This window comes from Sorex fumeus, unplaced genomic scaffold (genome assembly GCF_029834395.1).
Source record: "Sorex fumeus unplaced genomic scaffold, SorFum_2.1 ptg000041l, whole genome shotgun sequence".
NCBI classification, from domain to species: Eukaryota; Metazoa; Chordata; class Mammalia; order Eulipotyphla; family Soricidae; genus Sorex; species Sorex fumeus.
Genome location: NW_026606098.1, coordinates 6398475 through 6410603, shown reverse-complemented (window position 1 = coordinate 6410603; position 12129 = coordinate 6398475). Strand labels below are relative to the sequence as shown.

The following is a 12129-nucleotide window of genomic DNA, read 5'->3' as shown; positions in this document are numbered from 1 at the left end:
TTGAGGACAGACAGCTCCTCCCCCCTTACACAACCTGCACTCAGCGCTTTGAGCCGTTTCTCTACCTTATAGAACTAACTGACTGATCAGAACATTTTGTGGGGTCAGATGATGGTAGTAGTCTCCCACTAATGTTCCTATTTCTTTGTATTTTCTCAGAGGCTCTGAGTGAAGATGGTCAAATCTGTGTGTATTACTTTAAAAATGATTTGGAAGACTATGACATTCCTTTGTCATGGGAAAAAGCCCGGATGCAGACGCAGAAGGAGCTACAGCTACGACAGGAGTGGTGAGACCTGGGTCCAATGTGTGTGTCTGTAAACGTACCCCAGCTATGACAGTGAGAGTCAAGTCCAGCATGTCTGTAAACATGTCCCAGCTGTGGCAGTGAGGCCCATATCCAGCATGTGTGTTTAAACATGCCCCAGCTGCAGCAGAGGGCAGTGAGACCGGATCAAATCTTAGGAAAAACTTGGATTTTTCTGGATCCAGATTCTAAAAAACCCTCAAGGAATAGATAGTCCCTGATTGAAAATTCTCGAGCCAGGAAGAGTTGCCTCTTGTTTCATAAGCAGATGAACTGAGCCCTGAAACTTATCATGATTGGAAAGGCACAGACAGAAGGAGCTGACATCTCAACTCACAGAGGAACATCATTCAGGAATAGTAAATAAAGACTGGACTGATATGACAGCTGGTGGGGCACTTGCCTTGCACATGGCTAACCCAGGTTCATTCCCCTGTACTACCTGTGGTACCCCCAGCCACTAACAGAGAGCCCTGAGCACAGAGCCAGGAGTGAGCCCTGAGTACCACCAATTGTTGCCGCCAAACTGAAACAAAAACTTTCCTCAAAAAGATACTACATAAAACATTAGCACATGTGTTATTATATAATGGACTTTACAGCATAGATGGTAACAGATGGTTCTTAATACAAGGCTATTTGTGTAATTTGCCACCATGGCAGGAAAATAAGTGATTATTGCAGTAGGTATGAAATGCTTTTGTTAAATCATTCATTCTTGCCCTTCCTACATCTTTCGCCTCCAAACTTATACCCGTTCTTCATCATTTCTTACCTAACTTGGATAGAAGATAATTCCTCTGATGGTCTGGGATTTGCCTTGGCATGTTTGAGGTGAGGCCTTGCATTTACTTCCCAGCATCACTAGAACAATCACTGATAAATGATTGCCTTTTTAGCAGTGGGCACAGCTCTGGGCATTGGAGACCCAGTCAGGGATATCATCAATAGTTCCGTCCTTAGAGCTGACTAGAGGTTAGCTGGTGATCAGAGCACAGCTGGCTGCATCTAGAAATGCTCCTTGTAGGATAACATTGGGTTTATCCTTTCAGCCTTGCCGTAGGGAACTTAGTTTACCTTAAAACAATGTCCTTTCTGTGTGGACACAGGAAGATAGTTATAATATTATGCTTTGTAACTTGGGAGTTGATTGACTACGAATAATATTTACTCCTGGGCATCTGCTTTCTCGATTCAGTCATCCTTATTTCCTAGCACCCTAAAAGCAGGGTCCCAGTGAGGGACTGAATGGACCCAGGGCAAGCTGTGAGCCACCCTGGCATCGAAATGGGCCAGACCAAAGCACCACAGTGCTCAATTAGTTAAGAGCATGATCATGGACAAATGCTGTCATGATCCAGAAGTAACGACGAAATTAGGACCCTGCTGGGGTTAGGAAGACTAACCTCGCCTGAGAACTGTGGTCTGGAATATAATAGTGAGAGATCCTCAGGAAGAACCAAACTTTAAGTTGTTATATCTCTTACTGTGCTCATACAGAATAACATTGTTAGAAATATTAGAAGTAGATTTACTAGGGCTAGTTAAGGGCTGGAGCAATAGCACAGTGGGTCGGCCCAGATTTGATTCCTCCGCCCCACTCGAAGAGCCCGGCAAGCTACTGAGAGTATCTTGCTGACACGGCAAAGCCTGACAAGCTACCCGTGACGTATTCGATATGCCAAACACAGTAACAATAAGTCTCACAATATGTGAGACGTTACTGGGCCCGCTCGAGCAAATCGATGAACAATGGGAGGACAGTGACAGTGAGTAGCTGAGGAAAGAAAAAGTGACACACCCTGGATGGGATCCTCCCCTTAAGTGGATCTCCTAGTAATCCCAAGTAATCTCTTTAGATGAGATTTTATCCTTGAGTTAATCTCCTGGAGGAGTGGCCTTACCTTTCTTTGTTGATTTGTTAATGTTCACCCCACCTTTGTATCACCACCCCGTGTGATTGCTATGTAAGTTAAGACTGTAAGAGCAGAAGGAGTCAGAGTCAGAATCCAGAGCGAGAGAGAGAGAAGCAGAAGCGCTCCAGAGAAAGAAACAGAAGGGCTTCAGAGAGAGAGATCGAAAGAGACCAGAGGAAAGACTACGGTCAGATATAGAGAGACAGACAGAAAAGAGCATAGCAGCACACACAGAAGCAGAGCACAGAGGAGCCACCGATCCAGTCCATACACAGCAGCTTGAGAACACCAAACGTGGGCGACAAGAGAGAGAGAGCTGCCCAGACATCCCGCCAACACACACATCATCATCCCTTTCTTGTGCGCAAATACATTTTTTACACTTCTTTTTTTTCTTTTGGCTTTTTGGGTTACACCTGGCGATGCACAGGGGTTACTCCTGACTTTGCACTCAGGAATTACTCCTGGCAGTGATCAGGGGACCATATGGGATACTGGGAATTGAACCTGGGTCGGCCGTGTGCAAAGCAAATGTCCTACCCACTGCACTATCACTCCAGCCCCATAGTTTTTACACTTCTTGACCACAGCAAACCCTGGTTAGGGGCACAAAGCTCTCTGGGATCCCAAAGGGATAAATACAACCTTCAGTAATGAGCACTGGGCTGATGAGGAAAGAGAAGTGTCAGTTTTCAAACTTAAGTCTGTTTTCCCTGTGGTGGTGCCAGGGGCTGAACTCAAGAGCCTCACACAGTAAGGCAGGTACTCTGCTGAGCTACAGTTCCCACCCTCAAACCATTTGCTTCCTGCTGATCTTGAAAAAAAATCATTGTGAAGTTTACAGGTTGAGGAAATGTACACTGTGTCTGAGAACATCTTGGATGATAAAGCAGGGTCAAAGCATGAAGTGAAGTTAGAGCAGGTGAAGCACGGATAAAGTCCAGAGCAGCCAGTATGTGTGGGGCATTAAGCCAGTGAACCCAGCAGGGGAGGGCAGATGAGGCTTCTAGAGTAGTAGCCCAGGGACTAGACCTGCTCCTCGCTCAGACATGTGGCCCTGACAGGTGTTAAAGAAAGTTCCACTACGGCCCACACTGGGAAAGAGCTGTAAAGCTGCTGCTGACCTATGCAAGGCAACACTGCCCGGATGAGCCCTCGGAAGGGACTGGTGCAGGAGGCTGACTGCTGGCTGGGCTGAAGGTGCCTTTTCTCTGCCCTTTTCTGACTGACCATCTCACTTGTTCTTTCAGCCCTGGGAGCAGATCTGTTCATTTTTCTGCAAATAGCTTTCCCACTCCATTGCTTCCTGTGCACCGGAAAGGGAGGAGGAGTGCGGTGTCCAACCAAGAGAGGAGGGCCCCTAGCGTGGAGGAGTTGGTGCGTGGTGCGTCTGCTCAGGAGCTGCTGACCCAGTGTCTGTCCAGCAGCCTGCTACTGGAGAAGGAGGAGAGCCAGAGGTAAGGCTGCCCCTGCCACTCGTGTGTCCGTCCTGGGCATTCCTGGTCCTTGTGCTGGCGTGCGAAGTGACATAGACTCCAAGTGCAGGCTCGGGCTGGTGGAGCTGGAATCTTCTCTTACTGGAGATTATTTTTTACTGAAAATCTTCAGCATTACAAAGGAAAAATACATGGCAAGCACTGGGGTCTCGTGCTCTGCAAGTGCTCACTATGACTCCAGTCACCTGGGTGATTGGGTGACCTGAGTGCAGGGTGAGAGGGTCCTGGGTGTCCTGAGTGCAGGATGAGGGTCACCTGGATGTCCTGAATGCAGTGTGAGAGGTCCTGGGTGTCCTGAGTGCAGGGTGAGTGGTCACCTGGATATCTTGAGTGCAGGATGAGGGGGCCCTGAGGGGGCTCTGGGGGTCCTGAGTGCAGAGGAGACTCCTGTGGGCTTTTGCTTCACCTAGAATCAGAGATTCCTGAGTGATTTGATCCCGTTTTCTTTCCTGGGCAAAAAAGTCTTTGCACTTGTTCTTCCTTTTGCATGTGAGTCCCTGGAGACCCTCACATCCTGTGCCTCCCCATGTCGCCATGTGGTGTCTATGCAAATGCTTTTTGGACTATGCAAACCCCTGAGCACCCACTGCGAATGTGGCTCCAACTAGTATTTAAAAAGCGCTTCTTGGGAGTCTCTCTGGCCCTCCCCCCAGCATGTCTGCCTGCTGCTGCCCTCAGACAGGTCTCCTCCCCACAGCTAGGCCTAGAATATTGCTGTGTTTGGTGCGAGCTTCATAAATAGGTGCTGGGAGAGAAGCTGACTATCCTGGTTTCCCAGGTCCCCATTGTTGGAGTAATTAGGTCAGACAGACCATTTGCTATCTTGGCCAGACCTGTATGTGTGAGAGACTACTTGGCATGCATTTTGTGGTGGTGGGACATAATTTTGCATTGGTTTTGGTATATTTGTCTTGTTTGTTCAATTTTGGGCTACATGTGGTAATGCTCAGGGCTTATTCCTGGCTCTGTACTCAGGGATCACTCTTGGCGGGCTCAAGAGACCATATGGGATGCTGGGGATTAAACCTGGGTTGACTCTGTGCAAAGCAAGCACCTTTACCCCCTGTACTATCTCCAGACTCTTGAATCAGTCATTATTTTTATTATTTTTTATCTCTGCTTTCTCTGCTCTTACATAAGAATGCTTCTTTGGGTCTGCCTACATTGGCCTGAGTAATTCCATTCTTTTAAGTAGTATAAATGTTCTTTTGATAGTATAAATGTTTAAGTAGTTATATTATTCATTCTTAAGTAGATTTCTTTAATACTAAGAGTATTTGGCAGGGAGGTGCCTCTCAAGTGGTGCTTAGAGTGCCCAGGGGCCATCCCAGCAGTTCTTAGTCAGCTAGGTAAGCAGTTTGGGTTTTTTAGGTTTGTTTTGGTTTGTTTTTTGATATGTGTGAAGGGGGGATTGTTTCAGCCACATATTTGTGGGGCTAAGGGTTTCTCCTGGCTCTGTACTCAGGGATCACTCTTGGTGGGGTTGAATTAATCCTAAACTTCTAAGCAGCATTGGTACATTTGGATTATTTGTAATGAGATAATGATTAATTATACACACACGATATCAAAATAAGCCAAACAAGAGAATCCAGTATTACCGAGAAATCCAGTATTACTGTGCTTAGTAGCAGATAAAAGCAGTTGTTTCGGGCTGGAGCATTAGCACAGTGGGGAGGGCGTTTGTCTTGCACGCAGCCGACCCAGGTTCGATTCTCAGCATCCCATATGGTCACCCAAGCACTGCCAGGGGTAATTCCTGAGTGCAGAGCCAGGAGTAGCCCCTGTGCATTGCCAGGTGTGACCCAAAAAGCAAAAAAAAAAAAAAAAAAAAAGCAGTTGTTTCAGGAAAAATGCCACCTTTCCTATCAAATTTATTTATTTATTTATGTAGGAGTACTCCTATTTATTCAGCCACTGATTGGCTGATTGAGTTGGGCATGAACTCCACTTTCCTATCAAATTTAAACCAGTGGGTTTGTAAAGGAAGGAAATGAAACATTTTCTGTGTGTATGTTAGCTTTCCAATTGAAGTTACGTATAATTCCTTGGTTTTGGGCAGGGGTGTTGCTTTTGGGGCACACCTGGCAGTGCTCAGGACTTAATCTTGGCTGCATGCTCAGGGATCACTCCTGGCAGGTTTGGGGGACCATTTGGAGTGCCAGGGATCAAACCAGGTCAGCTGCATGCACGGCAAATGCCCTACCTACTATACTATCACTGTGGCCCCAACGTTACATAGTTCTATCAGAGCTTCCAAACATTGAATTCTTTTTAGAAGAAAATTGGTAGTGACATTTTTGCATTTGACTATTTCAGATTTGAAGACCAGCTTCAGCAGTGGCTGTCTGAAGACTCCCAAGCCTTTGCAGATTCCACTTCCCTCCCACTCTACCTTCCTCAGACTCTTGTGTCTCTGCCTCAGATCATTGAGCCCGTAAAAAAAGTGTCATCAGCTGCCAGCCCTCAGGTGAGAGGAGTTTTTACTGTTCATGAAAAGTCCAAGATAGAAAGGGTGTGTCTCAGCTTCTTAGGCATTCTGATGACAGATCATTCACTGTCATACTTTCAGTGTTTTGGAGACCAAATCAGTTCTTCTTGCCAGAGGACAGCCATGTGCTCAAGAAGTGAGTGAAACCCAGGCCATCGACAGGCAGGAAGGTGTCAGAAAAACAGTGACTTGTGGAGCACATGCTGTGCAGGCCTGAGCATGCCCACCCTTATCTCCAACCAGCTTTCCTGGAGGAGAAGATGTGGGTGATGGGGGTGGGCATTGTTGACAGCTGGAGCTGCCCTCTCAGAGGCTTGTTAGGCTTGTTATTCTGCCTTGGGTGGCTGACAAGCCAAAGCACATGCAGCACTAGGGATTGAACCCTAGTCAGTGCATGACAGCATGTGCCCTTGCACTGTAAGTGTCATCCCAGTGCTTTTTTTGGTTTGTTTTGGGACCACACATGGTAGTGCTCAGGGCTTATTCGTGGCTCAGGGATAGCTCCTTGTGGGATTTGGAGATCAGTTCCTGGTTGGCTGCGTACAAGTCAAGAACCACATCCGCTATATTGTCACTCCAGCCCCATTCCAAAATGTTTTGTTTTTTGTTTTCTTGGGATCACTCCTAGCAGGGCTCATGGGACCATATAGGATGTTAGGTACGGAACCTGGGTTGGTTATGTGCAAGGAAAGTTTCCTGCCTGCTGTACTATCACTCTAGCCCTAACCACCACATTTCATATAGCTGCTTTTGTTTATTCTCTTCCTCTGTTCCATTCAAATTGCTATGGGTGATGTTGGAGTGACAGGCCTCACTCCGGCTGCAGGACCTGCTGAGGCTCATGCTGCTGTAGCAGTCCTTGTACACATCCCTGCCACTTAGCCAAAGTGCCAGCTTAGATTGTGCTGTCTGCTAAGGCTGCCACAGTTCAAGCCTGGCTCCCTGAGCTGTACTTCCTGGACTGGGGTGCCTGCTGATCTTGCCACTCTTGGTGTTCTCTGATACAACTCCTGTCTATGGTGCAGCTAGTACATAATAATTTAAATATATATGTAAATAAAAACTTTTGAGTCATAAATCTACAACGCTGCACATGTGAAAAGCGGGCTTCTGGATTGGCTGTTGGAACCCTCCACTGGAGGATAGGGCCAGTCTGAGATGAAATGCTGTTTCCATTCTAGCTTGGCGAAGAACTATAAACTTTTGTTCTTGGTGCCTGAGCGATAATTCAGCTTTCCTTTTCCCAGGGGCTGAGTTCAGAACCAGGAATAGCCACAACAAAAAACAAAACCAATTTACTTGTTCTTGGGGCTGGAGAGATTACCCTGCAGACTAGTGCTCATGCTTTGTATGGGTCCCCCCAGCACCACCAGGAGTGACCCCTGAGCACTGAGCTGGGTGTGACCCTGTTGTGGCCCAAAAAGCAAGACAAAATTGTTCTTAATAATTCTGCTCTGGGGAGGGGGGTGGGGGCAGAGTGATAGAGCAGGTAGGGCATTTGACTTGCACACAGGCAACCCTGGTTTGATTCCCAGCACCCCATATCATCTCCAGAGCCCTGTCAAGAGTGATTCCCTGAGCACAGAGCAGGGAGTAAGCCCTGAGCACAGCAAGTGTGGTCCAAAAACAACAAAAAATTCTCAAAAGAAACTAAATTAGCACAAAAATTCTTTTTCCAGCATCAGCTGTCCTGCATGGAAGGAAACAAACTGTGTATGTGAAGGTGGAACTCTGCTTATCATGTTGGGTAAAGGTGGCGGGTAGAGTAGTTTTGGCTCCTGATGGAGATACTTTGCAGAAGTGACTACACTGGAAGCTGTCATGACAGAATAAATAGAAAGCAGACATTGCATGTGCAGGAGAAGCTGTCTGTTCCTGTGTAGACTGGAAGGAGGAAGATGGATATTTGTTGAAGCTGGGGTGGAGACTACTGCACCCAGCTGTCCCCCCAGGCCTGGCTTCTGACCTGAGCCAGGCCTGGTGGCTTTGCCAAGAACATACTTGGGTTATGGCTATACCCAGTCTATTTCCCATCCCTTTTTATTTAAACAGAATGAGAGGACAAGGGAGTGGCCACAGCCGTCAGAGGGAGCAGAAAGCTGTCTGACAGACCGGCTGGCACACCTAGAACAGATGATCTGCAGTTACAAGGAGGAGGACGTAGCCTCGGAGCTCCATCTGTCTGCACTCCTGGACATGGTGGACATTTGAGCAAGCTGGACTTGAAGTGTGGGGGGGGGGCTCTCTCCAGAAGATTTTTGCTTTTACACAAAATAATGTTATTCTCAGATGCTTGATGCATGTTGTAAATGTGATATTGATCATGCAAATAAACCATATGAGTATCTGAGGTGGCTTCCCAAGATTTGTGAAAGGCTGTTTCCTCCCTGGAGACAACTCTGATGTTCTTTTGTTTCCATCATCTCCTCAGACTGTCACCCCTCAGCAGATAATCTGAGAGAATTTCAGCTTTTATCTTCAGGTGTAGTGAGCGATAATGTGTTTTTGCTTGTAGGCTCAGCAAAGTTGCACCAGCTGATGATGTGAGCAGGGGCCTTTGCAGCTCGCATCTGAGAGCCAGCAATTGTACATGTAACCAGGACAACCAGAAGCAGGAAAGATGGGTTTGGGAGGAGGGAACAGAGTGACTGGGAGGTGCTTGGGAGGGTGAGCTGAGAACCGGGGCAGCAGTGTGAGGTATTAATATTACCAGGGGAGGGGATAGGCCAGACCACTTTGGGCACTATCCCGGGAAGAGCATCTGTCAGTATACAGACACAGTCACTTTCTTCTTCACAGTGGCATATTGGGCACCATAAGTAGGACAACCACATGTGATCTAGACATACCTGTGTGTTGTGCCAGAGTTCTCCCTGGCACAACACCTTGACCCCTAGCGGCGCTGGGCCTCTAGGGAATGCTCCAGGTCCTGACTTCTCAGGGAACCGGGCTGTTGGACTGTTGCCAGGGGAAATTTCTAAGAATAACATAGGTTAATTTCTCCTGATTTGCTGGCAGCTGATGGCTTGAGATGTGGGACGCAGACATCTCTGGGTGTCAGCAATACTTCAACCTTGCCTCTGCTTTAGCGTATCAAGGACAGTACTCACTCAGCTTCTTCCTCGTCATAACAATACCCTGCATCCCTTCACCACCTGCTCGTTAGTGCACACTGGCATTCTTCCTCAGCCTGTATTTAACCATTGCCTTTCCTAATAAACTTTGTTATATGACCATCAGTCTGTGACCTTTGTGGATGGTATCTCCCAGCTTATTCATGGCATGTGTATCTTTAAGCCATAAGCCCTAGATCGTGTTAGTGTCCATGTTTCCCGGTCATATAGCCATACTGTCAGCTACACCTGTGTATGTTTTCCAGGGTGAATACCACATTGTAGGGAAGCACATGAGAATGAGGTATTTGGTCATGTTAGAAAACATCTGCCATCTTTTTCAGTCTGTAAAACTTCCCACCAATTCTGGGAATACAGGAGAACTATTTATTCCTCATCTCCCTCCCCCCCCCCCCCCCCCCCCCCCCCCACCTTCTTGGGAACTCCCTGCATTTGAGATCTGCCACATCTATCAATGCCCTGCCCCAGACCACCACTTCCTGGCAGGCAGCAGCACGTGGATACAGCTCCCTCCCTGCAAGGCCACAACTTATGGGTAGAGGTAGGTCATGAAGATAGTAGCCTAGTAGTCACTGGGCTGACTTGTGAACAGCAGAATCTTCACACAAGGGCTCAGGCCCAGCCACCATACCTGACAGTTGGCTAGTTCACTAGGGGCTCACTGTGTGTTTGGCATAATGGTTTCAATACAACAAGCTGCTCTAGGGAAGGATGTAGGGGGCTGTGGATTATGGGAAAAGCCTTGGGAGAGATGTTCTTTGCTTGAGACTGGACTATCTCTGTGGCATGTTGTTGCTCTCAGCTGAATCCCCTTCCCAGAAGCCACAGGATGCCGCCTCAGCTCCAGTGACTCATGATACTGTGACGAGGTGTTCTTCTGACTTAGTTTAGTAGCTACTTCACATGTCTGGTCACTGCAAGCCAACACTGCTGTGGGAACTAGCTGAAGACAGCACTGCCAATGAGATACTTAGATCTCTAAATTGCCTCTCTGGAGGGCCTGTCCTTCTCGCACCCCCTGGTGGTGGACAGGAAAACTGTCAGATCCAGCAACTAGACATTAAAAAGTGCAAGTCACTGGGCCTGTGCTGGTGTCTGAAGGCCTTAATCTGTGTGGATACTGCTGCTGGATTTTGCAAGCTTTTCTCTGCATGTGGGTTAACCAGGATACCACATTATGAGACTTACAAAAATTGAAGTCATGTATGGGATTTGTAAGCAAACTGACAGCAATTCACTTTATTGGCCTGGAGTTGGAAGAAAGGGCAGAAGCAACAGGAAATGGACATTTCACCTACCCTGTGAACTTTTGGCTACAGGATTGATAGTGAGAGAGAAGAAATGCTAAGCACAGTGGCACTTTTGGGAAACAGATTATTTGGGAGAGGATGAAGCAATTATCTGAAGCAATAAGTTGCTTAATGCCACCCCCACAGCCAGGTAGTCCTGAGTAAGGAAGATAGTACTATAAAGTTCTCCAGTGGAACCCACACACACAGCTGAATTAACCCACGGATTAGAACCCCTTGTAACAAGAACAAGAGACAGTGAGGTAGCCACAACCCTTCTTCCTGGTTCTAACTCAGGAGCCCTGGGCTGGAAAATTCTTCACCCCTGGCTAGTGTTCTCATGCTCTGAGAAGAGATGGCTAATCATCTCTCTTGTGCACCAGTTGGCCATTATTATCTTTGTTGTTTTTTGGGCCACATCCAGTAATGTTTGGGACTATTCTGCCTCTGAACTTGGGAGTCACTCCCTCGCTGCTTGGGGGACTATGTAGTGCCAAGGATTAGTTCTGGACCCTCTGGCATACAAAGCATCCATGCAGCCTATGAGCTCTCTTCAGCCCCCAGCTAGTCGTTAGTAGATAAATGTGCATAATCCCTAGTAGTAGACTCCAATATTACCCCTGAGAGAACCAAACGTATAGTGAACCTAAAGAAATTACCAAGATGGGCACCTTTATTGTGGGAGTGAGTAGAGGGAACAAAGGGTGACTCATCACAGGGAAAGTTATACTGGAACTTTTAGTACCTAGACTCCTGTCATGTTTCATACTTTGTTGGTCCTCATGATAATATCCATACCCAGTCACGGAAATGCTTTTCTAGAATGGGGCAGACTAATACTAATGTAACTTCCAACAGTTGGGTCTGTGTTTTCCTCCCAGCGTGCCACCGACTCATTTCTCATCTCTCTACTTGGAAGGACTAGCTTATGGATCCTTATGGATCTTACAGGTCTATGGACTCCAATACTGCTGCAACCTAACATTCTCACCCTGGTCAGAGATCATAGTTACTTCAGACATCCCTGCTAGTGAAAAAACATGGAATGGAGTGAGGTGGTTAATATTTGGACATGGTCAATGACTTCATTCTGTTCTCCCTTTTTGGTTTTTGGGGGTGTGTTATGGGCCTCACCCAGATGTTCTCAGGGATCACTCCTGGCACTTCTGGATAGACTTGGAAGACCATGTGGTGCTAGGGACCAAACCAGGATTGGTCACATGCAAGGCAAACAACCCCTGTACTGTCTTCTGGTCCCCATCCCCCTTTGCATGCAAAGGGTTAATCATCTGGACATCTCATCCATCATATGGGGTGAACCTTTACCTCCTCTCCGAACGCAAAAGGACTTTGTGATAGAGTGCCGATTGTAGAACAAGTACTGCCATGGCCCCTCAAGAAGGGATCTAGATGTTTGCCTGTGTACTCTAGAACTCCCTTTTCCAGATCTATTCACCATGTTCTGGCAAGGGAACTAGATTATATGTTGGCCCTCA

The 12129-nt window shown here is 47.2% G+C and overlaps 1 protein-coding gene across 1 annotated transcript in view; it reads left to right on the top strand.

Moving 5' to 3' along the window:
- MCM3AP (minichromosome maintenance complex component 3 associated protein) overlaps nucleotides 1–8540 on the top strand; it is a 43930-nt gene extending 35390 nt beyond the window's left edge. The window contains exons 25-28 of the mRNA XM_056119546.1: nucleotides 160–289; nucleotides 3474–3680; nucleotides 6039–6189; nucleotides 8263–8540. Of these exons, the coding sequence (XP_055975521.1) occupies nucleotides 160–289; nucleotides 3474–3680; nucleotides 6039–6189; nucleotides 8263–8421 (647 nt within the window). The 3' untranslated portion in view covers nucleotides 8422–8540. The remainder of the gene's footprint in view (nucleotides 1–159; nucleotides 290–3473; nucleotides 3681–6038; nucleotides 6190–8262) is intronic.
- Nucleotides 8541–12129: the final 3589 nt, after the last annotated feature.